A 27,928-nucleotide genomic window follows, 5' to 3' on the forward strand; every position below is an offset into this window, starting at 1 on the left:
TCAACTTATTCTTTCTGTATTTAAATATATATATTCCTTTTTAAAGAACCTTAAAGAGTTAAAGCTGAAAAAAGAATGAAGAAAAAGAAAAATGCATTAAAGTTTACAAAATGTAGAATTACATAAAGAATTCTAGACTTTTCTCAGAAATAGATAACACTTTATATTGTATTTATTAATTGGAAATTAAATATTACGGACCCAGTCCTTTAAAAGGGCAGCAGGCAGGAGCCGGCCAAATACCATCCAATTAGTCTTCTGGATATTTCTTCTAAAAGTTATGCTCATCTCTTGACTAAATTGAATGATTGGGAGGAAGAAATTTTTTTCCAACCAGGCAAGATTCATAAAGCACAGTGGATCATTGTGCCACTCTGAAAGGCTTTTATCCAGAAATATACCAACAAACATACAAAGCAACTTTGTCTCATTCATCAATTTTACTTCTGCCTTTGACTCAATTGACATGTCCCAATTATGGAAAAAAATTGCAAAGGCAGACATCAGTAGGAATCTTTTCATCTTTTTACAATTGAATTACATACCGATACTGTGGCCAGAGTAAGAATAAGAGCTGCAAGGCTCTTTTCATATTTCATTTCAACAGAATGAGCTGTCAAAGCTGTTTACTTCTTCCTTTTGTGTGTATCAATTACATCAATTCAGTGGGTATATATATATATAGGTAAGTAGATAGGTATGTGTCTATATTCTCTCCCTCTATATATATATATGTTTGTGTGTGTGTGTATATATATATAGAGAGAGAGAGAGAACAAAAATGTGGTTGTGTGTGTGTAAAGATATAGTCACATAGAGTCATATAGTCACACATATAGTCACACATATAGTCACATGTTTCTAATCAAGACAGACAGATAAGCCTGTAGGACTTCATCTCGAGGCCAATAGTGTCTCGGCAGAGTGTCAAATTTCCTTTATGCAGTCAACAGCTGGACTATACACAAGAAGGGGAGGCGAGTATAATTAGCCTCCTATAAATAATAAATAAATCAAGGGAAATGCTCAAAAGAAAATGGGACGAGAGGCAAGCCCAAAGATAATTTATTACAGTAGAAGAATCAAGACGCTTCCCAACACGACGTCTGTAGAGAACCACGTGAGACTAAGCCGGCGCAGGGCATGTGCATCATTCCTTGTGCTTGTCTCTCCACGGGGCTAAGTTCTAATGGTTTTATATCCCAACATCCGGTTCTCAACTGCAGTAAAGCAGGTCTCCATATGCGGGCAGGACCGCTATAGATACGTAGAGCATAAGATAAAAAGATAAAATGCTTAACATTTAGTTGTTGGCTAGGTCTAAAAGCAGAAGCCAGATACTGCCACTCCGGCAGGTTATGCATAGGTTAAGTTCAAACGAAAGAAAATATTGAGCTTGCTGTGTTTTCTCCATTCTGAGGATCCGCGTGCTGCAATTTAGATTCGTTCTTGGGAAACACTGGAACACGGTGCTTAGATTATTACTGTGTGAAATCCAGCAGGCAGATTTTCCCGTCACGGGGATGCAGATATTAATGAAGAAAGCAAAGCCAGTTAAACCTCTGCTTCTCTTGAAAAAGGATAAAGGGGGACAGAATTCAAGGGATACTGAGAGAATCTGTATCTGCATGAGAAGACTCGCGTTTGTTCCAAGCCTCGTAACGAACTACATCCTTTCTTCCTCCTCCTTCCGCTTAGTATTTTTATTAATATGTACCCTCGCTGCCTTTAGTCCCCCCCATTGAGTCCATTCATAACCGGAAGCTGAAGAGGAAACCTACGGTAGTTTTTCGGAAAGGCCCCTTTGACTGGATTGCGATTGGCTCCGCAGCTCGCCCGGGAAGAAAAAGCCGCGTCTGCGTCCTTGTTCGCTTTGCAACCAGCATGGGTACCTTTGGCAGAGTTGTAGAACAACGGCGGGTTCCATTAAGCCAAGCATAAAAATAAAAGAAAGCGATTGGCCAATTGGCGGCGTCTGCTCTCCTCGAAAGACCGAAGCCGTGATGGGAAGCTGCTGGCAAAGGCTGGGTCTGGGGGCATCGCAAGGGAGGATTTGGGCATCTCTCCGGACCAAGATGAGAGAGGATCGGTCCATAGGAGACGCTGGGCGAAAAGGATTGCACCTCCGGGCTGGAGTGCCAGGGACGGTCGTCGGTCGTTCCAAAGCGCACCGGCACCAGCTGCAAGGAAAGCCCACAGCCGATCCCCAAGGCGTTGGTCGCTGGGTGTCTTCTACCTCGGCGGGGGACGGAGACGGAAGGGATGAGCTCCCAGAACAGGTTAGCGCTGAATCTCAGACGGACTCCTTTCGGTTGAGGGAGACGAGCGGGACTCGGAGAGGGTCGCTGTCGCCCTTAGAAAGGCTGAGCCGGATGATTCCCGCCGAGCTCCTCTCTGCGGAAGTCAGAGCTCTGAGAAGCGAGGAGGTGAAGGAATCCAAGTCTCAGGGGTGCGACACGGGCGTCGCAGAGGAGGGAGTCTTTCCTGGAGCAGATTCCCAGCTGGATCGAGGCTCGCTGGCCGAGAAAATGAAAAATGCGTCTTCGAGGAACTGCCCCTTCCGAGTTGGGGAGCTGATTCTAATAGAGGGTCATGGGAAGCACGGCACGAATTGGAAGATCCAATGCCTGCTCACTGGTACCGGAACGTGTAATACTAATGTGGGTTTCATTAGATTCTCCGAGATCGTAGGCAGACTCCCCGGACAGCTGTTCCACACGTCCCGGGGTAAAACCTTAATGATTCGGAGGCCATCCTTAGAAGAATATGTGTTGCTAATGGATCGAAAACCTACCATCATCTCTCCGAAGGTATGTATTAGTTGATCGGCACTCCCCTGTTCCCATTCTGGAGACTTATAAGTATGTTACCGCTCCCATTGTTTCAACGGGCTCCACTGAGATCTTGTGGGCTCATTTTGAAAACAGAATTGGTAAAATAGGCTTTTGGCTTTTTAGGACCCAACAAGACTCCCCACCTAAACTTTTATGCCTTGTGTATATATTTCCTATTTTCTTTGCTACCACATCTCACTTTCCAAATGTTTTGCCCCCCCCCCCCCCCCCTTTTAGCCTAATGAACCTTTCTGGGCTGGGGAATTATGGGAGTTGAAGTCCACACACATTAAGGTTGATGGGGTTGAGAAACACTGCAATAGCGGGCCCAAAACAGAGAAAACAAAGCACCTTTACTGCTTCGTCTTATCATTAAGCATAGCAACTGCTGGAGATTCAGAATTGATTTATTTATTTGGAAAGTACCTAATTTAGATTATAAGGTAATTTAGACTTACAAAGTTGACTCAAACTTTCATCCTTCCAATTTTGGTAAAATGAGGACCCAGATTGTTGGGGGCAATATGCTGACTGCATATTGAAAGGGCTGTAAAAGCACTGTGGTGCAATATATATAAGTGCTATTAGTATAAACAGAAATTGTAGTGGGACCTCCAGATTCTGGTTGGAATTACTTCTGTTGTTATACATATAAGATTATACTCACTTCTGTTCTTTGCAGGAGTTGCACGTGAACATCTGCCCCAGCTGCTGTTCAGTTATACTGAATATTAATTTGATCTGTGTTGAAACTGGACAGACTAAAGAAACATCCCTCTCAATACTATTTGAATAGTAGCTTTGAAATATGTCATCTTTGTTCTTTTAACCTATAGGATGCCAATACAATGCTGCTGTTAATGGATATTACTCAAGGGGACACAGTATTGGAAGCTGGTTCTGGTTCTGGCAGTATGAGTTTATTTCTATCAAAAGCAGGTAAAATGAGAGTTTTTGGATAGGGTTTTCATTATTGGTGTCAGCTGACAAGTTTCCCTCTTTTATTGTTTCTTTATACTAAATCGGACTTTTTGACATCTTAATGTATATAATTGCTAATCTTTTACCAGGCTTCAGGCAGAAAAAAATGATTTCATTCCTGCTACTTTATCATTTTAGTGCCACTAATGCTGTCTGTAATAAGTAGAAAATTATGCACCTTTTGGTAGTAAAACCACGAAGAGAAGAGTTGGAAGGGACCTTGGAGGTCTTCCAGTCTAACCCCCTGCCTAGGCAGGAAACACCACTTCAGACAAATGATTATTCAACACCTTTTTAAAAACTTCCAGTGTTGGAATTCACAACTTTTGGAGACAAGTTGTTCCACCGATTAATTGTTCCAACTGTCAGGAAATTTCTCCTTAGTCTTGATTAGTTTCCACCCATTGCTTCTTATCCTGCCCTCAGGTGCTTTGGAGAATATCTTGACTCCCTCTTCTTTGTGGCAGCCCTGAGATATTGGAACACTTCTATTATTCCCCTAGTCCTTCTTTTCATTAGACTAGACATACCCAGTTCTTGCAACAGTTCTTCATGTTTAGCCTCCAATCCCCAATCATCTTTGTTGCTCTTCTCTACTCTTTCTAGAGTTTCAACACCATGGTGACCAAAACTGAATGCAGTATTTGAGATGAAATATGAGAAGATGCTTTTCAGATAATACTGTCGTGCAATTATATTCTATTTATAGGATTTTTCTAAGATTTGCCATATTTTTCTAAACTTTTTTTCCCACACATTTTTCTATTGTTTATTTGCTGTTGTTGTTTCTTACCAGTGCTACAGCTTGGTGAAATACAGCAGCTCTTTAAGGGCTGAAGTAAAGTGAATGACTATTTCAAGGGTAGTCACCTACTGCCAACATCCCTGCACAAACTTGCCATCCTGCAGATATTATGCAGATTGGTTATTTTACTATATATCGCCACGAGGACCCTTTAAATCAACTAAGGGTCACCTGACTAGTAGCTAGTGAAAGGTGAATGATAGGACAGCTAAAATTAGGAAAGATAGGTATGGGAGAGAATATAAGTCAAACAGGAAGAAGAGTGGGGGCAGATCTTTCCTTGCAGGAGGCTATTTAAGTATTTTCTTTTATGTAATTGTTTATATAAAATATAAAAATAAGTCAACTTGATTGTATTCTATTTTCAGTTGGGTCACAAGGTCATGTTATAAGTTATGAAATCATAAAACAACATCACAAATTGGCAGAGGAGAATTTTTGCCAGTGGCGTAATGCATGGAAGATAGGACATGATAAAGAGTGGCCAGATAATGTAGATTTCATTAATCAAGATATTTTGACTGCAGCTGAGGATTTGAAATCTGTAACACTTGATGCTGTAAGTAGTGTATTTCTTTTCTTAAAGTCAGAATTTTCTGTTCAAAGTGGCTTGGGGACTTAAAACAGATAATTCTATTAGCACTATAAGCAAACACCCTTATTTTTATCATTAACCCATTACCCAGCCAGTCTGACATTATGGTTTGTGTGTGCTGCTAAAACATTGATATATGTTATGCTAAAAACAGACACTGTCACAAGTCTTATAGTACAATAAGTACTTCTAATACAAATACTCATTAAAATCAATCCCTGTTGTGTTTTACTTTAATATTAATGTTTTTCTTTCTCTTTTGATAGGTGGTTCTGGACATGCTTTGCCCTCAGAATGCTTTGCCTGTAATTTTTCCAAGTCTTAAACAAGGGGGTGTCTGTGTTGCATACTTTGCAAAGTAAGTATTCATTCCTTAAATATCCAGGTTTTGCTTTCAGTATGCAAAATATTTTAAACTTTATTTCATGCATGAATGAAGCACCCCTTTCAAACTTTTCAAGCAGACAAATATTTTCCCAGACTAATACTCCTAATACCTCGTTGCTTCATGTATGTGTACATGCAGGGCCATTTCAACTTTGCAGGAAAGAATGCAGTGAACTGGCTGTGATGCACTTATATATGGAATCAAATAGGAACAGAAATTGCATAAAAAAATTCTTTAGTAGGCTAATTATACCCAGTTCTTTTAACAAAACTTCATAGGATTTAACCTTCAATTCCCTTACCATCTTGGTTGATCTTTTTTCACTCTTTTAAGACCTCTTGTTTAACCCTCTTTTTCAGTCTGTATATTAACTCAATATTCAGATTGTCATGTCTCATGTTATTAACCCCCAATATTAGCAGATCCTGCAATTCCAGCTTTGTAAAATGCAGACATGTTCTTTTTGCTGTTTCCCAATTGAGAATGAGAGTTGGGGGGGTTGTTGTTGTTTTGGCTTTCTTTTATGTAGAGGAGCAGTTTGTAATTAAAGTTAAAAATATTCTTACAATACTATAGGATGTATGTATGACAATTAAAGGTACTCCAATACAGCAGACATGTTATACAAATATCTTGGAGTGAAATAGCAGGCCTCTTTATTTTGGAGAAGGCTAGTATTGTTCAACATTGCTCCTTGTCTATCTTGTTTTCTCTTCAAAGGGAATACACTTTATTCCTGCAATGTCTTTTTCCTAAAAGAGACTGTAGGAATAAAGACTTTAGGAAAAAGAGTTTTTGTTTATATGGTATATGTTTATATGCTTGGCACTAACATATTAATTTGAAATTAATTTCTTCCTTGGAGGTCCTTAGATACTGCTTCAAATAAATTTTGCTGAAAAGCGCTAACAGCAAACCTGTCCTTAGCTCTCTTTTGAGAGCTCTGCCCATTAGTTCTCCTCATGCTATTTGGAGAATGGCACATGCAGCCTCAGGAAGAAGGCTTGGCATGGCCAGCGGCTGCCTCATATAGAGTCAGCATGTCAAGCTGAGGTATAAGACAGCAAAGTTCAGCAGGAATAGCAAGACCTATGGAACATAGGTCGTAGGGGCAACTGGGATTTTGCATTGTGATACTAGGGTGGCTAGTTATGACACAGAACATGAGGTAGCGTTCCTTGGTAGTATTGGGAGTGAAAGAGAGGACTGGGGGACAATGGCAGCTAGCCGAGCCTGCTGAAGCACCAGCGCTACCACCTCTCTACTGTGCAGAACAGCCAAAAGGACAGAGATGGAGGGAGAGATAGGCAAATGAGAGTATTTGGAAAGGAGATAGAGAAGGCAGACCTTGAACTCACCAAGGATTAGGGCTGGGAAGACCAAACTGAGAATTGCTTGAATCAGGGTTGGTCTTCACCTAATGACCAATGGGTTTGGTTAACAGCCATAATGGGAACTGCCGGGATTATTTATGGCATATCACTTAGGAACAGAAATTCTAGTACCTATTACTGCCATAACTCAAGGACTACCTATTCTTAGATTTCAAACATAGTAAAAAAAACCTATCAATATGATATAATAATGGAACAGAATACTGATAGAAGTTGTGGATTCTCCATCTGGTTAGACACCTCTCAAGACTGGTTTAATTAGTTTTCTTTATATTTCATATAGTTTGGAATAGATGATCCTTATGATTCTTTCCAATTCTATAATTCTGTCTTTAACCAAAGTGACAAGTATTGTTGAAACATCATGCTAAAACATGATTCAACCATTGTTTAATAAACTATAATGACTGGATTTACATGATAGTCTAACTCTAAGACAAAGCATATAATCCGCATTATGGTTTACAGTTAAAGAAACATTACTGAAAAATGAATATCATTAATAACAGATTGAATAAATATGCATTAAAATTGGGCTACAAAATAAATTCTAATACATATTTGTAGAAATTCATTTGCAATATACATAATTGTTTATTTTTCTACCAGTATCACTCAGGTTATTGAATTGATGGAAGCTATCCGGATCAGAAAATTAGCCCTTTTTTGTGAGAAGGTTTTGGAAGTTACACATAGAGATTGGCTAATATGCCCAGCTACATGGGAAAAGAGAAATGTTCTTAAAAACATAGCATCTGAACTAAACCTCAATGATGAAACTGTTTGTCATCATGAAAATGATGATTCTGCTGAAGAGAGAGGAAATGAAGGTAGGAAATAAATTGGGTTCTTTGTAATAATAACTGAAATATTGTAACCTAGTGATATGTCTTGTTCAGAAGAGGTAAATCATAGGTTGGATTTATGCATACTAAATCATGTTTACTTAACTGTAGTTTGGTGAATAAACAACAACTTTCTTGCATCACACATTATGAATGAACTATGGAAACCTAAATGGTCTCTGAGCATGGTTGGTTGCTTGCAGACATTTCATTACCCAACATCAGTGCTAGTGAGTCTGAAGTTTGTTCCGTTTATATACTGTACATAGCTTGTTGCCCTGTCAGTGTTGGTGGAGATGTAGTTTTTCTCCTTGGTAGTTCTTTGATTGGGGTATTGTTTTTTGTTTGCTTGATTGTTTGCCTGGTGTTAATCACTGTTTTTATGAATCTTGGTTGCCAGAGGATAGGGATGTGTTCTGCCCCTTTTGTTTCCATCTTAGCTTTTGATTGTCTCTTTTGAATAGTGTGTAAATATATTATTGAAATTATCAATAAAACAACCTCAATTAGCCTGATGTCTGATAATTGTTTTCCTTCAGGGATGACAATATGAAATAAAAGTCATATCCTCATCTTATGGCAAAGGAAACAAACAGGGAAAGTTGCGAAGGTGCCCAAGGCTCGGGGGGGGTGGGGGATGATGAGAATTGACAACAGGGATGAGTAATTCAATAACGGATTTGTTTCAAGAACAAATTTGAATTAAAGAATTTTAGTCATTTACATATTTTATTTTATCTCAACAGCTCTTGCTTCTGCCAATATAAGAACACCTTACATTGCTAGACCTTTCCCGTATCAAGCTGGTTATACAGGTAAGAATGACTTAGCAAAAATGTTATAAGCTACACATTTCATTATTACTATGTTTTTCATAAGCGCCGTAAAAGCATTTTTAGAAATGAATAATAAAATAAAATGCTAATGACTGTTAAAACAGTTTTTCTCCCCTTTCATATAGTATTCCTTGTCAAGCTGAGGAAATTTAATTCACTATATCCAAACACTGCTTCAGATGGTATGTGCCAATCGGAAGATCGTGCTTCATCAGAAATAACACATTAGAAGAAATTTTATTTGATATGAGTATGATTTGGGAAACAATGGATGTGTTTACATTGACTAAGATACAGTATGTTTCAATATACTAATGTGTTTAACAAATAAAAGAAATAAAATAAATTTAGAGAATAAATATTTTGACATGTATTTTGTATTTAATTTGCTATTAATTTTGAAACTTAAGTTTTGTTATTCTTCATTTCCAGTAAACCAGTCCATGGATTTATCTCGACTACTTTTTTTCCCATTCCTAGGCTGGTCACCTGTCAAAAAAATGGAAGTATTTGGGAGTTTAGAGTGTCATTAAGGATAAGCAAGCATTATGCTTTTGTATTCAGATAGTTCTTGATTTACAACAGTTCATTTAGTGACTATTCGAAGTAACATCACTGAAAAAAGTGACTTATGACCATTTTTCACACTTACGACTATTGTAGCATCTCCATGGTCATGTGATTTACATTCAGATGCTTGACAACTGACTCATTTTTATGATGGTTGCAGTGTCCCAGAGTCATGTGATTGCCTTTTGTGACAAGCAAAGTCAATGAGGAAACCAGATTCACTTAACAACCATGTTACTAATAGCTGCAGTGATTCACTTAAGAAATGTGGCAAGAAAAGTCATAAAATGGGGCAAAGCTCACTTAATAAATTTCTCACTTAACAAAATAAATTTTGTGCTCAGTTGTGGTCGTAAGTTTAGAACTACCTGTAATTCAGAACAGATTACATAAATAGGAATAATAGAATGAAAACCCCAACAAGCAAAATAAAATTGTAAAAAGGCTTTCCAGTGAAATATAGTTGCTTTGAATACTCTCTATTGTTCTTCCCTTCAGCTTATTAACTCTAATTTTTTGGTGCATTAGGATGTTCCTTCATTAAGTTGAAATCCACCCTGTAGCTTTCATGTAGACACAAAACACAGTGGTGGGATTCAAATTTTTTTACTACCAGTTCTGTTGGCGTGGCTTGGTGGGCATGGCAGGGGAAGGATACTATAAAATCTCCAGTCAGAGGTGGTATTTGCCAGTTCTCCAAAGTATTCAAAATTTCCACTACCAGTTCTTCAGAATTGGTCAGAATCTGCTGAATACCACCTCTGACAAAACATTGCCAGCAAGAGGGGCATATATGTGATCTCTAAACATACAGCCCTTTTGACTTCTTGGCTATAGTTGGACTAGATGTTTAAACATTACAGTAATATTTTATTTCTATGTTCACTTAACTTACCTTGGGAGTGACAATGATAGGATGGATCAAAGAGCATTTTATCTGTTGGATCAAGCAAACCAGGAGTGACATGTTGCTCCACCATTTCCAGAGTATCAGTGGAGGAGGTAGATGATAATCCCAGCCGTATATATCGTGTTTTTTTCCCACAAAGTGAACAGTCTACAGGTGTGGCATTAGGTCCTCGAGGTAACTGTACTTTGTTTCTGCAATTGTTTCTTATAGCTCCACTATGATAAAGAGACCGTTCTCGCTGCCATACATAATGTGTTGAGGCAATTGCCATTACCTGTATCAAAGACTCTTATCTCAGAAAGGACTGCATCAGAGCTATCATATAACAAACAGTGCACAGAAATTATAAAGGCTAGTGGGCAAGATTAATTTTCTTAATTAACAAGACATAACTATGCAACATAAAAAAATCGCTATTTATTAGCAAAATTGGTCTAATAAGTATAGAGAAAGTGAAAGGGCAGGCACCATTTTCAGATGAATGTTGAACTAAAAAGTCAAAAGTGCAGAAGAGAGGTTGCATGGAGCTCTGGGGGCAGTCCTGACAGATTCATTCCATGCCCCTCTTATCTGTGACAGCTTCACCAGCATCTAAGTACAAGGCGGCCACATTTCTGCCACATGGGTCAGCCTGTTCTGGAATCTGGAGATCTTCAAAAGCGAGCAATCAGTAATGGGGTGGGGTGGACCAAATGCAATCTGGTAGGTTTGCAAAGCAGGCCCAGTGCCTGCGGAGACCCAGCGGGACAGATGGGGAGAGGAAACAACTATGGGTACCCCAGGGGATTGTAAGCAGAGAGTGAGATATCTTGGTGAAGGGAGACCTTGGGTGGTTAGAAGTAGGTGGCCTGTTCCAGCACTATACTCTCATGGTCTTCTCCACTCTGAGATACCTCATGTGCACTTAACAACCTGTGCATTTGATTAACGAATGTATTGTGGAAAGCAGGAAGGGATCACATTCATTTAATGTGATCCAATTAACGAATCCTTGGGTTATAAATATAATTGGCTGGCTCTATTACATTCATAATTTGAGGATTACCTGTAGGCAGAGTAGCACATTTTCCAAGTTTTTATTTTTTTTAGCATTAGATCCTCCTGTGCTATGTAGCATATTCGGAAGCAAGGGATCTTTAGCATCTTCGGTCTTAGGCAAGTACTTCAGCATCTTCCCATGTGATGTTTAGAGTCTAAGTTTTCCATGAATGTTCTTCACTAAGACATTTTCTCTGCATGGAGAACATGACCTGCAAGTTGGAGTCTTTTGGGTGGTAAATATTTTTGGAGCACTTCTTCATTAGTAATATGGTCAAAATAGTGTATCTTTAGGATTCAGTGAAGGCATCTTACTGGAAAATATCAAGTCTCTTGTTAATACCTGCCAGTGCCTTCCAAATCTTGCTGGCATAAATGGTTGTCAGAATTACTATAGAAGCAAGCAAACAGAGTTTAAGTTTCAGTGATGAGGACCAGATTTTATTCACCATCTGGAAACCAGCTGTTGCTTTTGATGTCCATCTCTGCGTCTCCATTTCGGGTAATTATATTACCCAAAGAGGTAAACCTTTCTTCCTTCTCAAGTCACTGATCTGAATGTGATTCCCTGTATCTGTGCGGTGGAGCTCTTATACACGATCTTGGATTTCTCAGCACTTACTCTGAAGCTAATTTAGATTACTTCTTCATCTAAGGCAGCCATCACTTATAGTTTGGGTTCATCTTAGGGCAATATCGTCTGCAAACTCGAGGTTGCCAAGACAATCTTCGTCAGAATAATGTATGCCTTTCCCGATGCATGATGTTTGTTGCATAACATAGTCGAGGGCCAGAAGAGGAGCAGTGATAGAATACAATCTTGCCTAACTCTGACAGTAATTTTGAAGAAGTCTGTATGGCCATTTTCATAAGTTTTAAAAATAATAATGAAGACTGTCAATACGCCATATAGATGTAGGATCTACCAGAGAGATTCTTGGTGGACACTGTCAAATGCTTTCTTAAAATTGATAAAGTTGATGGCCAGTGAATGTCAATGCACTGTTCTATGATGTTTCATAAGGTAAAGAAACTTAAGACAACAAGAATAATCTCAAGAAAATTTAGTCAACCAGGCAAGAGTTCTGTTTCAAGCCATATTGTTTATAGGACAACACTGGAGCAAACTGGCCATGGAGTCTGGTGCCAGAAGTTGAAAATGATTTTCTCAGCTAAAAATATCACACAAGAATTGGGACATGGAATGTGAAAATGCTACACCAGGTTGAAAAATCTGCTCAACTTCTGTGGCTCTTTGATGACTACAAGCTAGACATCTTAGGTATAATCAGATCAGGTGGATAGAGAGTAGCCAAATTAATAGGAATGGTAAGACCATCATAAGCAGGCCATGAAGAGTAGCATGAACATGGGGGTTGGCCTTGTTTTGGGAGAATGAGCAACAAAGGCACTTATTGGCTGGAAACTGGTCAGCAATAAAATAGCTGCTGCTCACTTTGCACTGCAAACAAATTCCCAAATAATAGAAACAGTAAAAAATAGAAACCCCTCTTTGGTAGCAGTGGAAAACCTATAATGCAATGATTACCATCCAGTTGTGCTTACATCCAACATTATGAAATGTTTTGAGAGGCTGATAAAGGACATTATTGTATCCAGCCTCCCTCTAGCATTTGATCATTTCAGTTTGCTTACCATCCAAATTGCTCTATAGAGGATGCTATTTCTTCTGTTCCCCATCTTAGCTTGGTGCACTTAGAGGAAAGAAGTGCTCATGTGTGAATGCTGTTTGTCAATTTCAGTTTGGCACTTAATTCAATCATTCCTCAGCAACTAGTAGACAAACTGAGCCTATTAGGCTTTGTGCAACTGGATTTTTGATTTTCTTATTGATAGGCCCAGTATGTAAAAATTGGGACTAATATTTCTAACACCATTTTCTTGAGCACAGGTTCTCCTCAGGGCGGTTTCCTAAATCTGCTGTTGTTCACCCTGTTGACCCATGACTGTTGTGCTAGGTTTGCCACCAACCACATTGTGAAGTATGAGGATGATATAAAGATAGCGAGCTTTATTCAAGATGACAATGAGGGTGCTTACCGCAAGGAAAAAGAATGTTTGGTGAACTGGTGTAACAAAAATAGCTAGTATCTAATTACATAGTGTACACTGTATTGATAGATTATTTCATATTTTCCAATAAATGCTAGTATATTTTTTAAAACATACACCCACTTTGATGAAGGTCAATTATTCATTAGGAGTACTTTGAAAACATGGTATCATCTAGCAATTAAAGTGAGTAATTTTGACAGCATTTAAAAATAACTATTAGAGTTTTGAAAACAAGGAAAGGTTAGAAAACAGAAGTTGTTTATTATAATTTACCTTATCCTCTTTCTTAATAATATGAAACATACTTTTCTCACCTCTTCACAGCAACGTCTGCTTACTATAGCTCTGTAACCCATCTTACTCCACAGTTCATCTCTCAAAGCCAAGAAATCTGGGAAGAGTTTTCTCCAAGTTTTTCCTAAAGCCCATGGGAAAATCTCATATTTTGACTCTTCATCATCTTCTTCAACTGTATTTGCAAGGTATCTACAATAACATGTATATGACAATTAAACATAACTTTGATCAAATGTTTAGCAATGACTCCCATCTTTTTTCTTAAACCCCCATCCCCATGTCATTACAGATTGCCCAAAACAATTTAGTTTGGACAAACATCCCTAAGCTTATATTTCATATTAGGAAAATAGATTATAATTTCCAACTTTTGCTTATCTTAACTTAATATTCAGAGTACCAAACTCAGAGCTATATGAGCAAAGAAATTCAAAAACCAAAATACAAAAATAGAGATAAATTCAGGCATCCTAAAAATCTCAGTTTTTTTAAAGAAATGAAAGTCTTGCAGTTTCGGAATATAGAAACAATGCTGAATACAAATCAAGTTAAAATATCTGGCTTTGTACAATTGATATTTCTCTTACAGATGCATTGAAAAGCTTTATATGGCTATCATCTTGAAATATAACCCTAGAAGACGAGAAACAATCAGATCAATATAAATATGTCAGAAACACAAGTACAAAATTAAAAATCGCTCTACTCTAATAAAGGTATCATAACAACCAGCTGCCTACACCAGTTGAGTTCACATCCTGGCCCAGCACTTGGTGGAAAAAGTTAGGTCTTTATGGCCTTATGGAAAACAAAGAAAGTGGAAAGTGGATTTCAGAGAAGAAATTTTTCCTTAGGACAGGTGCCACTACAGAGAAGGAACACTTCCTAAGTCTTGACAGATGGCATTGTTTGATAGAGTGGACCTGGAACACACATACTCTTTTAAATTTGGTATTGGTAAGCTGAATAGACAGCCTCAAGGAGAAGTGGATTCTCAAATAAAGTGGTCTGTATCATTCAAGGCTTTAAAGGTGATAATCAGCACTTTGAATTGTACTTGAAAGGTAACTGGGAGCCACTAGAATGCACACAAAATTGGGAAACTTTGGAATTTCAGAACTGAACCTACCAGTGCATGCTGGACCAACTAAACCTTTAGGGTAGGGAAGGAGGGTCTTCAAGAGTAGTCTTGCATTGAACAGTAAAATCAAAAGATGATGAATGAACATGAATAGGGCCTCATGGTTTTGAGATAAAGTAGTGGATTATATAAATATGTGTAACAAAGCTAGCATTTTCAGAAGAAAATATTCACTTGAATTACATACCTACTACAAGGAGTTTGACAACCAAACAACCTAAATGGAGTCCCTGTGCCCTTACTATGGCTAAAAGATTGGTATTGCAGCATTGAAAAGATAAGAGTATGGCCCCATTTACCCATAGCATTGAAGACCTGATTACACTTAACGTCTATGAGAAGATTATACATAAATACAGATTTTATATGCACAAGTATAATGGAATATGGAACTCATTTATACAAAATATAGTATGTTAAAAAAGAATGATAGTTGTATATTAGAAATAAAAATATATAGACTTGTATTGTGTTTACATTAAGTACATATAAAATAGTGCGTTATCTTTTCTAATGATATATTTTGTTTCTTTTTTCCTGTTGTATTTTTCACCTTTTTAAAGCATCTTTTATACATTTTTTCCTTTGAGAATGTACCCATTATAATTATCTTCGTGTTTTGTTCTTTTTCTATTACTATTTTAAAAGTAAAAAATTAAATTTAAAAACACCATCTTCATAGGGTTGTATAATACCCGTTCTTCCAGACTCTCACATGAACCCCTCCAGATGCTCACAATCTCCAGGTGCCTCAACCACATCACTTATCTGGCCTGCGCTAAAGATGTACGTCTGAATATCATCAGTATACTTATGATACTACACTCCATACTGATTTTGAGCTCACCCAACAGCTTGATGTAAAACCCTAAGCCACCCGTCATAAAAAGGGCCAAGGGCTAGGTTGTCCCCATAGCTGCTGTATCTTGAAGGTTTCAGATGTTTCATCTTGAAGTGACTGTTTCTTTAGCATCATCCAGAGGACACGTGACTTAGGGAATGTCACGGATACGAATAGTCATCCTGCACTGTACTGGTTTATTCAGCAGCAGAGTATTGTGCCACAGTATGGTTTAATAACTCCCACAGAAATAGGATTGATGCACAATTGCCTGAGCCAATCACATTGATATTGGGATGATCAGAAGTACTCCCACATGTTGGCTGCTTCTTTTGAGCCACATACGACTCCCAGAAATAAGATGAAAAAAGGTGGTCCTCCAAGAACACTCTCATGGTCCCATCAGTCCCATGCCCTCCTTTCCTTGCTCTGCTTGCCTGGCCTGGCTATGTGCAAGTTCGCAGCAACACAGTTCTGCTCCAGATTGTGTTGCAATCTCAGTGAACTCTTCCTGTGACGAGGACTCCCTGGGACCAAGTTCTCTGAACTGCGGCTGCTCTCAGAACTATGCTGCTCCTCTGGACTAATAGCAGCCAGGAACTATTGGAGGTGTGTTTAGAGCTTTGCTCCTGGAATTGCAGTGAACGATGGGACATTTGGGAGAAAGTTGGTGCAATAAAGGGGAGTTAAGCCTTTGTTCTGGCTGTGTTGCTTCCATGCCCAGCACCGGGTCATCACAAATACCTGAAGATTATTTATCACTCTTGGGTACTAATACTGAGTTATGTAGCTTGCCTGGAGCAAAACAGGTTGAGTTCCAGATATCCAGCTATTTCTCCTGCTAAAGTACTTTAGAAGATGATTTTGATATACACAATATGTAAAACAAAATCGCTCCCTACAATGTTAAAGTTTGCCTTGCATTTTGAAAATGCAGTTTGGATGTGCCAAACACCATGCGATATGGAGAACACCGGATTCTCATAGTGGCCATGGTAGATGACTGATGCCCTCTATAACTGAGAGGCAAAATACCATCATGAAATTTTGACTGCGGGGCCAAAAAAACAATCTAGCCAACATATAGTGACAATGCTAAAATAGAGGCTATAATGGAGACTTTGCTGAAATGAAGTAAAAAAAATATATGTAATCTAGACATACATTTATAATATTTTATATTTTTTATTTCATATTTTATCTTTTATCAAAATATGCTATGAATGTGCCATACAATAAATAAATGTTTCAACAATACAGGCAGAGTTGGAAACTGGAAGCAAGGAAACAAGCAAGGGAACCCCCAAAAAGATGTTTCTGTTTTGCTGATTCAAATACCCCTGTGTATTGCAAAGCATCTCTTGACAGATTTGCAGAGCCGTATGAAATGGCTCTACAAATCTGAAGAAAGGAAGGACTCACTGGAAAAAGCATAATGCTGGGAAAGATTGAGGGCAATAGAAGAAGGGGACAACAGAGAATGAAGTGGCTGGGTCACTGAAGCAGTAGGCATGAGTTTAAATGGACTCCAGAAGATGGTAGAGGACAGGAAGGCCTGGAGAAACATTGTCCATGGGGTCACGATGGGCCAGACACGACTTCGCAACTAACAAATGAAATGGCTACATAGTACTTTTCTGGTTTTGTCTTAGAAATATTCATTTTAAACCCAAAACAATTGGGGTAATACTGAATTTTGCTAGTCCCTCAGAAAGAATTCCCCCTTTTTAACCAATGCATTGTAAATCTTCTGCTGAAGTTTCTATAAATTATTATTAGTATGTATAAACATATCTTTCTTAAGCCTGCTTTGTCTTAAGTTAACTATCTCTGAAATTCCTTCCTTTTCTTTTACTAGTCAGCATGTAGAGCTCTTGCACCTTTTCTTACATTGTGCTTTGTCTTCCTGAGGCTTTATACTTCATTTCCTCCTTTTGGATCATCCACTGCTTCTAAAGAAAAACCTTCTTTCATTTGGCTGCTCTATTCTATTTACTCTTGGTTGCAGAGCTTCAAAACTCCCATACCTCTGCCAAGATTGCAGCTTTATTGGCAACTCTTGCTGTGGTGATGCTAAAAGAAAACTGAGATGGGAAGGAAAGAAGGCAGTATAGACTCCTGCAATTCTTTCAAACAGCTTACCTGTGCACAAATCCCATCTCTTTTGAAAGGAAAAAAAACCAGAGTCTTTAATTTTTTTTCCTTTTCATGGAGTTAGTGTAATCTCAACATCTTTACCACTCAGTGATAAGTCAATAATGGGTTTCGCTGTCCCTTGATGTACAATATTACATTTGATATGGCTGAAACATCAGATACCATCTGGTCAGACATGAATTGGTGTCTTTCATTTGTTGCAGCCCATATGGGTAAATATATAGAAATATAAAAGTGAATAAATCCACAAATATAGTTAGTTATTTATAATTAATGATATACCAGAAGTCATAAGATCCAAGATATATTATTTGTTGATTCTTCTGTATTTTATGTTTTATCTCTTTTTTTAACTATTTCGTTTTATGATTGTGTGTACACACACACACATAATTTACTGAATGTCTAATAAAGTGTACTAAGGTTGCAGCTTTATTGCTATCTGAATGATAGTTATCTGGATGATCCTCTTTAAAGGAGTTAAACTATTAGAGAGAAGAATAAAGCTTACTTAGCTTCTCAGTAATTTTCAGGAGTTTCCACAAGAATGTAGATTGTTTTTCTTAATAAAATACGGTTTTGACATCAAATTAATAGTTTGCTTTTACTGTGGACAACTTAAAGATGAGTTCAACATTCTCATTTACTGGTGGCTATACAACCCTCTTGAGCTATTTAATGGCACAGTTGAGAGAAATGCAGGGATGAAATCTTCCAGCCCTGCCAGGTTTGGATGGCTTAATAATTAAGATTTGTTCCTTAATAAAGGGAAATTATCACTTTAAAAAAGTTTTAAACTGTATCTTGATTTAGCATTATTCATGAATATCAGCAATTGTTCCTATTTAATAAATTATGGTAAAGCAAATCCCATAACACAGTCGTGAGTCTTGTCCACCAAATAGCATTCTAAGGATGCTTAATAATTACTGCCAAAATCTGACTTCATAGCTTTTCACTTAGACTGAAGCAAATTGAGCAAAAATACTACTTGGTCCAAATAGTAGGTTTTTAAATATATAATTGCCTAGTGTACTTATTTTCCTAAAATTTAGTAGTTTCTAGTTTTAGGATATGAACAATTTTCATTAACATTTTTAAATTGTAAACATTTATTATTGTTTCCCACTGAAGAAGTCACCTAAAGGTTTATAAAGTTAAATGAAGTTTTCGCCTTATACTTAAGCTGAAATATGAAGCCTATTCAAATCAGGAGTACAGAACTCCAAAAATATGTATTGAAAAAGAAATTGAAAGTTAGATAACTACTCTAGTAGAGAATTAACAAGGCTCTATTGTCCCTGGTCTTCCCTCCCCCCACCCCCCCAAAAAAAAAAGGTTACACAGCACAACTATATATTTTTGGGGTTTATTTTCTATGGACATAAAATATAAATATTTCCATTCTTAACTTTCATTTTAAAATATTAGAAATCTGCAGAAATCAGCCACTCCTCTACTTAGCTTTGACAACATGTTGGGTTCATACACCATTTTACAAATTAAATTTCTATCAGCCTATTAGTCCTAATATGCTTCAGGATATAAATATTATAAATATAATTATAAGTATCATAAATGTATAAATATAAATATTTATTTATTGGAGCCAGCAAGGCTTTGTTCTAACTACTCTTCTCTCAGGTAATAAATGCTCTCTTGTATTTTAATCACAACTATAAAGTTTAGAGTTACTTACAGAGCAACAAAGAAATTAAGCCTGGTGTGTTCATTTATACTATAGCCAGCCCTCTTGAAATAAACAAAAGTCATTGCCAAAAGATACTGTTGAAAGAAAGTAGAATATTAATGTTCCTCTTTTCCCTTTGGCCTAAAAATGACAAAACAGTCATTTGATAAAATCAACAGAAAAAAAATTATCAACAAAGCAAAAAAAAGAAAATCATTATTTTTAATTAATTGCCAAACACAGAATGGTTTTTGAATTTAGGTGAATCACACCTCCAATTAGATTTTTCAGTCACACTCTGTCACAGAAACTCACTGCCTTAATCTCGTTAGTAGGACATAAAGCAGGGCCAGAGATATCGCTCCTAACCAACGTATTAAGGATCAAGTAATTTTTCAGTTATACTGGAGATGTAGAAAACAGGAAACTGATATAGAGAAAAATGGGCCAATAAATTGCAGCTACTGGCCTTGTGCTGCAGGGTAAAGTGCTGCTAATTACATAATAGCCTGTCACATACATTGTTAGTATGTCATGCCGTGTGCCACTTTCTGCACAATCCCGTGGTGTTGTATTGGGGTATCAATACCTACAGCCACTGCTGTCAAATTCTTTGCTGTTTTCTAAGCCCTAACAGATGTCATGCAGCAGAACTCAACTCTCCCAATAATATTTTATTCATTGCAGCATTTTAATATCAGAGTTAAAATCATTTAATGCCTACAGTTGGGTTTTGAATAAATATTTTTCCAGACTTTTAATTCAGCAAATGAATAAATAACGCTGTAAGGTTATTCAGGCAAGTGGCTTAGACTATATTAAAATGAGCCTCCTATTTATTAGATAGTAATGTCCAGCATGCACGTATTAAGAATTAGAGCCAAAAGAGGTACAATACATTATTTTTATTTAGATTTATAAAATGTTGATTTGTATTATTAAGATATTGATCTATGTGAGTCTAATCACAATATTTTAAATTTTCATGTTATTTAAAACAATAATTATTAAACTGAAATTAGCATAAAACAATAGGGTTTGATAGATGACAACAGAATATAAATCCTCTGATTTTTAAAGTTATACTGACTTAAAAGTAATAAGCCTACCTTGTCTGCAATTTTACAACAACAGTCCATCCACAAAAAATCTTGTATCAAATCATCGTCTATAAAATAAGGCAGCAACAGTAAACTAATTATAATCTCAGGACACATTCTTTGAAAACAGCCTTTTAACAATAAAATTATATTTTTCCTAATTTCTGATTTGACTATAAAATCACCAGCTATTTGGAGAGAAAGGATGTTGTTTCTAAAGAAAACCAAAACCATGGAAAAAATGGTATGAACATAAACAACTTCTTTATAGTAGATTTATGAGCCTTATCTAATGGCCAACTTCCACACATATGAAGGCTGATGAAACAGTCATTTCTATCATTGAATTATGTAAGCACAGGAGATGTTTATTTATATTTTGGTTCTTATGAGAATAAAATGAGAATGCTAGAGTTTTAAGTTTCTGAGTTTCTGAGTTACCTCTCAAGCACATACAATTAGTTTACACGTTTTATTGAAACCTGAAATATTATGTATGTGTTTTCATATAAATGTGTTTAAATGGCTTGATAGCACATAATCAATATACATATGTATAAAACTATGTTTTATACATATGTACAATTTACATATGTACTATATGCATATGTGTGTGTATACATAGATGTAAAATTCTATTAATGTACAAAAAAACCTACCAAATAGTTTAAAGAAAGCTGTCATTTCCTGACGCTGAATAATTAAACATGAACCTTTTAATTGTTTTGGCTTAATATTATGATTAATGTTTTTTCCAGAGGTCCCCCGGCAGTCTTTAAATTTTGGGCGCTTAAGGGCAAGTGTCTTTTTTTGCTGATATGATTTAGATTCACTTGGTTTTACATGAATGGTAATAGTGGGAGGTGTTTGACAGCAGCTCTGGTTATGTTTCATTTTCCTAAATGAAGTTACCTGTTGAAATAAAAATAAATTCTTAGCTGAAATTGAAGTTATAGAAAGGATATCATGAAAAATACATTATGCATACGTGCTATATCTTTATTCATATAATATGAGCAAATGTTGTATGTTTTCCATATTTTTGCAATATTTTTGCTACATAAAGTACAATCTAATTGATATATATATACCGGTTCTAGGTCTGCTGCGCTTCAGAGCAACTGGTTCTATAGAGGTGGACAGAACCAGTAGAAACCCACCCCCAAATGGAATGTTCCCCATGTGTTTTACTATGGTCCACAAACAACTCCGAGCAAAAAGCTGTCAATTTTCCTTTCATTCAAAAACCTCAAGGACTCTATTCCTAGCATTAATTATGGGCAATGACACCATGTAGTACTAATCCTAACAATAGCCCTAACCCTAAATTCATTTTCAATTCAGAAGGGATTTTCCCATGTATTTTACTATGGTCCACAATTTTGAACAAAAAGCTGTCAACTTTCCTTTCCTTCCAAAACTTGTAGGGATCTATCCAGAGCATTAGTTTTGGGTCATAACAATATGTCAACTTTACCTGAATCCTAAATCTAACCCTAACCCTAGTCCTAACCCTAAATTAATTTTGAATTCAAATGGGATTTTCCCAAATTTGGGAAGTAAAGGAAAGTTGATCGTTTTTCATTCAGAGTTGTCTGTGGACCACAGTAAAATACATAGGTGCATCCCATTTGAATTAAAAGTGAATATAGGGTTAAGGTGAGGGTTAGGATTAGGATTAGGTATGCACAATGTCATGGCCCAAACCTAATCCTAGTAATATATTAATTGAGGTTTTTGAACAAAAGGAAAGTTGACAGTTTTTCATTCAGAGTTGTTTGTGGACTAAAATAAAATATATGGGCAAACCCCATTTGAATTAAAAATGAATTTAGGGTTAGGGCTAGGGTTAGGGTTAGTTCTACCTGGTGTCATGGCCCAAACCAAATGCTAGGAATAGATTCCTTGAGGTTTTTTGAAGGAAATGAAAGTTGAAAGCTTTTCATTCAGAGTTTATGGACCACAGTAAAATACAGAGGTAAATCCCATTTGAATTAAAAATGAATTTAGGGGTAGGGTTAGTTCTACATGGTGCCATAGCTCAAACCTAATGCTAGGAATAGATTCCTCGAGGTTTTTAAGAAAAGGAAAGCTGATAACTTTTTGTTTGGAGTTGTTTGTGGACCACAGTAAAATACATGGGAAAATCCCTATTGAAACTAAAAATGAATCTAGGGTTAAGGTTAAGTCTATATGTTGTCATGGCCCAAAACTAATGCTTGGGATAGATTCCTACAGGTTTTTGAAGGAGAGGAAAGTTGAAAGATTTTCATGTCCGGCTTACCTCATATCCTGACAATGGAACTGAACCACTGGGTAATAGAAAGCCTGCAGATTTAAAACATGATAAATATGTAACTGTTTATTATCCAGTAAAAAGTAAATTTTTCTCCTTTTATACTGTCTCTCTATTTCTCTTCTAATTTGAGGTCTTTCATACTGCAGTAAAGTTTTAGTTTCTTAATTTCAGAAAAGGGAACAGCTAATTTCCCTGACATGTTTTGGAATTAAAACTGGGAATTGTAGTTTACTAACTTTCTAAAAAGCAGAGGTTCTCATTTCTGTGTTAATATTAATTAAACAAAAGTTTAGAAGCAAAAAGATAGGAAAAAAGCTAACAACAGTATTAAAATGACATTACTAAGTCAGAAATGCACTCCCCAAAGTAAGACTTTGCCTTTATTACAGAACACTTTTGTTCTATTCCAACTAAATCCCATGTGAACGAAATAAAGACATTCTCAGTGACAATTTATTTTTCTAATAATCTTTTTAGCTCCAGTGCCTTTTAATCCTTCAGCAGAAAAAAAATAAGTGGGAGGAGAGTATAATGAAAATATACTACAAGGTAATTGTATCCTCATAGGATTTAAAAAAAAGACTCTCACCCTGTTCCATTTTTATGACTGCTAATTTGAAAAGCCATTGTTTGCCTTTTCAAGTGGGTTTCAAAATGTTGGGCGTAGGTAATCAGCTATTTTTAAAAAAACTTATGAAGCTATAAAATGTATTAACTTGTATCTTTTAGGCTTGTGAAGGCCTCTGAGGATGCTGCTTGCTGCTTGTGGTTATTCTTTGTTCGTAAAAGCAGATTATTTCAAAAGATGGCCTAATGCACACACACAAGGACCCAACCCTGCATACGTATTTAATATTATTTATAAGTAATGACACCCTAGAATTTCCCTTACAAAACAGGCTCTCCCTAATGTTTTAAAGAGAAAAATATTTCTCTTTGTACTTTGTACTGTAGAAATAAAAGTGCTGAAAGGCACAGAAATAATTTCAGAAGTGGCCCCTTCTGCCCTAAAACTACACATTAAAATGGTGGCCTTCCCCAAATAATAAAGATATTTGTCACATGCTGACATGAGGCTTGTGGTGTGTTTCTTTAAGTTTTATTTATTTTTTCCTCCAGATGGTCTTTGAGCCAAAGACTAACAAAGATTCATATTTAGCAGCATGTAATTATTAAGAAAACATGAAACTTCCTGCATGCTACATTTACCTCAGGCTTAAATGCCCTACATGGGAAAGGAAAATCAGGAGGGAGTCACTGCTTTTTTCAGCCAATCAAAAATCTCCTCCTCAGACTGACTCCTTCCTTCAGTGTGGAGCACAATGTTTTCTGGGAAGGAGCTATTAACATCCTTCCCCCATTAAATTTCTATCCAATAAGGACCCAGGCATTATAATTCTCAGCCAATTGAAACAGAAGGAATTCACCAATCCAGTCTAAGAATGGCTTAGTTTTAAGAGAGTGGGTCAAAGTAGAACATAATCAGAATATTAAATAATGAACTAAAACAGATCTTGTTTCTAGGATGGGTGAGAGAAGGAAAGAAGTTATTTCCCAGTCTTAGGTCTTCACTTAGGCAGTAAAAGTGTGCTAATTTATGCTAATACTATTAACCATTAAATAAGGGTGGAAAACATGTTATCTACAGTTCCGCACAGTTATGTCAAAATATCAAAATAGCAATAGAATATAAAATGCTCAGATTGTGATTTAAACAGACTTATGGAAGACAATGCTTTCTTTGCAAAGTATAGATTAAAGGTTTAATAACATATCCTTGTTTTACCACTTTAAAAGTCTTGATATCTTTCAGGTGCCCTGCTGAGGTGAATCTAAACTGAATGTGAGTACTTGTATATATTAGCTTTCTATCAAAATTCAACTTCTAGAATGCTGATCTAGTTTAATATATGGTTTGTTCCTATCAGTAGTATGAAAAGCTACATGAAAATCCCAAAGGCAACATGCAACCCGTGGGTGTGTTTTATATTCTTATTTATCAGATACCCCAGTACAAAACAATAATCAATTGTTGAATATCTTGCTCTAAACCAGAGGTCTTCAAACTTGGCAGCTTTAAAGACCTATAAAAATGGGTTAAATCAAACTAATATTAAATGCACAAGTTATAAATGGGACATGTCCTTCTAGTTTTGTAGACAACAAGAGGACAGAACATAATAAATGACAACTAAGCTAGTGACCTATATGTAGCTTATCCATCCTAATGGGGAATTAGCAGCAAATGCTGATAGAACACAATAATTGACTAGGTATGCTCCATAATAGGAACATTTCAAAACACAGATGTTATTCCACAAGACTCAGAGGTGGTATTCAGCAGGTTCTGACCAGTTCTGGAGAACCGGTAGCAGAAATTTTAAGTTATTCGGAGAACTGGCAAATACCACCTCTGACTCGAAATTTTACAGTACCCTCCCCCTGCCATGCCCACCAAGCCATGCCCATAGAACCGGTAGTAACAAAAATTGAATCCCACCACTGGCAAGACTGTAGTGATCAACAGCCTCCCACATTCCAATATATTGGCTTTGAAGATAGTGTTATGCTGAAAATAAAGAATTAAGGCAGGATACTTCTCAATAAATTTCAATTCACCAATAACATAGTCGTTGGTTTGATATGGGAAGTGGAACAGCATGTTGTCTAGATAGGCATTTGGTAAGGAGAGCAAAAGATAGTTGTGTCCCATGAGTAATTATAAAATTTCTTAGGAAGAAAATTGTGTATAAATGTATCCTAAAACACAAAAAGACCTTATATCAAATGTCTCTTTGGCATTCTCGCCTGACACCATAGATTCTAAAGACACATTGTTCTGGAAATTGGTAAATGCCAATTTGGATGAAGTTAAGAATGCAGAGATTTGAGTGACCAAAAAGGAATGAATGATCTCTATATATTGGATGGCTCCCCATCCTAACTCCAGTTAATCCAATTAACCTAAAACTTTGTGACACTATACCCTGGCTCACCGTCTCTTTAAAAGAAATTGAATATCTGATCCTGGTATTGCCATTAGGCAAAGTGCCCAGAGAAGAATATATCCCTGGTGATTTATTAAAAGGTGTTATTGTCTCATGGAAGCCTATTTTGGCTAAACTAATTAATAGCAATAATTCTCCCATCTTTTATATTTGTCATTGTCTGATGGATTGATCCCTTTTCAAAGCTTTTAAGGTTAGGGGGGCATGAAGTTATAAATCGTGATGTTACTTGTTTATTAATCAATTCTTCTTTTAAGCAGGATAATTTTAACTATGATAGGATTTTGTTCCATTGGGGTAAATCATTAAAAGTATTTATAATTTATATTTCTTCAAGTAAGAAGTATGCAAAACATAAGGAAACCTTTTTTTTCTTGAAAAGTACATATCAGATTAAGAACTAGCAACATACTTATGGAAAATAGTAATCTTAGCCAAAAATAATTTTGGTCACTAATTTGTGTCTCATTGCACAATAAGTATTTTGTTTTCATAATTAGCTGGACAGCAGGGGGCAGCAGACATCCACTGTCAAAATCAAACCCTTAATTCTCTTGGAGAATCAGATTGCAAATACTACACACATTACAGAAATTAAGTTTCTAAATATTATGAGGTCATTTCCATTTGGTATGATGCAGTGCATGAAACTGGTCATTGTGACTCATGTAAATTGTTGTACCTTAATATTACATAAGAACCAAATTAAATACTTATTTTTATTCGTATATTGTCTATCAGGATTTTTATGGTTTACAGTTAGAAATAAATTTCCAGAAATTTTGCTGGACAGCTTCTAAACAATTTGGGAGGCAGTTTTTGTGAATTTAAGAGAAATGAGGATAGTCAAAAGTAGTTATATAGGATTTGCTTTTTGCATTATGGATTTTGGCAAATGTGCTTTATTCTGAAGTATATAATTTAATTATATACTGAATTAAAACACTGTGGGTTTGGTTTAGTGCAGCATATGAAACTGAACCAACTGAATACTTGAGAAAAATAATCAAACTTCATCAACTCCAATCCAATGCAAATAGAATTTCAAGTAGTAACAAGCTTTTATTCTAAAAGTTTATTACTATAACCATGCAATGCTGTATAGATGTTTGTTTCATGGGGGGAAATGACAAATCTTTGCAAAAAATCTACATGTAGAAACAATCGCAATGCCAAAGATATAAGATGGCAAAATATGTAATACAAAGAACATGGGTTTTCTACATATAATGTATGGCTATAAAAACTGAATGGGAAAAAAACAATAAGCTGGGAAAAATCAGTGCCTTTGAATGGTGGTGAAAATGCCTTGAACAGCAAAGAGAACAAATAATTCAATACTCCTTGAAATAAAACCAGAGAGCTCACCGGGAACACTAATAAAAATTACCGATATCCAGATTTATGTATTGTACTGTAGATACCTAATGTGAAAATAAAGTGTCTTTGGAGAAGCTTGGGGCGGGGGAAAGTAACAGCAAAAGAGGCCAGCAGAAAACTAGATAATTTGATATTGTTTTCCTCCTAACCTTGGTCTGTTCCTTGCATTGCATTGCATTATACTTATATGATCTTTTCCCCTCAAAAGAATTTAATGAAAATAGCAAGCATTGAAGCATTTGACAGTCTTTAATCTTTCCATCAGATACTTAATGTAGATTTTTTTTTTAAAAAAAGGAAATAATAGTTCATTGTTACTGAGAAACTTAGATTATTTCTGTAGTCCCTTTCCAAGAAATAACTTTCAAATTTCAGATGAGTCCATCGGTCAGGGCTGTTGGGACTCATAATATTCCATAATATAAAATGAAAAAATGGTAGGAATTACGTCAATGATCTACAGCTTATGATTTTTGCAAAAGTTCAGATAGATTAGCAATAGCACTTAAGACTTATATACTGTTTCACAGTGCTTTCCAGCTCTCTCTTAGCAGTTTACAGAGTCAGTATATTGCCCCCAATGTCCTCATTTTACCAACCTTGGAAGGATGGAAGGTAGAGTCAGCCTTGAGCTGGTGAGAAAAGAACTGCCCAACTGCAGTCAGCCAGCAGTCAGCAGAAGTAGCTGTCAGGTTTCCAAGTGATGAAATCCACTTTAAAAAAAAGTACAAAGTCCATCTTTC

General features: G+C 36.4%; 2 protein-coding genes across 2 annotated transcripts; one reads left to right on the plus strand and one right to left on the minus strand.

Moving 5' to 3' along the window:
* The first annotated feature begins 1,054 nt into the window (after nucleotides 1-1,054).
* On the plus strand, nucleotides 1,055-9,037 carry TRMT61B (tRNA methyltransferase 61B). The gene is made up of 7 exons (XM_026695625.2): nucleotides 1,055-2,810; nucleotides 3,671-3,773; nucleotides 4,989-5,179; nucleotides 5,482-5,573; nucleotides 7,607-7,827; nucleotides 8,589-8,657; nucleotides 8,804-9,037. The coding sequence occupies exons 1-7, from the start codon at nucleotides 2,004-2,006 to the stop codon at nucleotides 8,905-8,907; spliced, it is 1,587 nt and encodes a 528-aa protein (XP_026551410.2). The 5' UTR covers nucleotides 1,055-2,003; the 3' UTR covers nucleotides 8,908-9,037.
* SPDYA (speedy/RINGO cell cycle regulator family member A) lies at nucleotides 8,960-27,843 on the minus strand. The gene is made up of 8 exons (XM_087934796.1): nucleotides 27,785-27,843; nucleotides 22,783-22,826; nucleotides 21,158-21,410; nucleotides 20,508-20,566; nucleotides 19,408-19,493; nucleotides 13,587-13,758; nucleotides 10,144-10,432; nucleotides 8,960-9,167 (listed from the first exon to the last, which is right to left on the minus strand). The coding sequence occupies exons 3-8, from the start codon at nucleotides 21,390-21,392 to the stop codon at nucleotides 9,094-9,096; spliced, it is 915 nt and encodes a 304-aa protein (XP_087790922.1). The 5' UTR covers nucleotides 21,393-21,410; nucleotides 22,783-22,826; nucleotides 27,785-27,843; the 3' UTR covers nucleotides 8,960-9,093.
* Between the last annotated feature and the right edge of the window lie 85 nt (nucleotides 27,844-27,928).

Source organism: Pseudonaja textilis, chromosome 1 (genome assembly GCF_049901715.1).
Source record: "Pseudonaja textilis isolate UNSWEBS1 chromosome 1, rPseTex1.2, whole genome shotgun sequence".
Taxonomy (NCBI): Eukaryota; Metazoa; Chordata; class Lepidosauria; order Squamata; family Elapidae; genus Pseudonaja; species Pseudonaja textilis.

Coding starts and splice junctions, on each gene's coding strand:
- TRMT61B (XM_026695625.2), top strand. CDS start 2,004: ATGGGAAGCTGCTGGCAAAGGCTGGGTCTGGGGGCATCGCAAGGGAGG. Junction 3,774..4,988: donor TTTATTTCTATCAAAAGCAG/GTAAAATGAGAG, acceptor TTCTATTTTCAG/TTGGGTCACAAGGTCATGTT. Junction 5,574..7,606: donor TGTGTTGCATACTTTGCAAA/GTAAGTATTCAT, acceptor TTTTTCTACCAG/TATCACTCAGGTTATTGAAT.
- SPDYA (XM_087934796.1), bottom strand. CDS start 21,392: ATGAAACATAACCAGAGCTGCTGTCAAACACCTCCCACTATTACCATT. Junction 20,567..21,157: donor AGCTTTCTTTAAACTATTTG/GTAGGTTTTTTT, acceptor CTTATTTTATAG/ACGATGATTTGATACAAGAT. Junction 10,433..13,586: donor GCAGACGTTGCTGTGAAGAG/GTGAGAAAAGTA, acceptor TCTTTGATACAG/GTAATGGCAATTGCCTCAAC.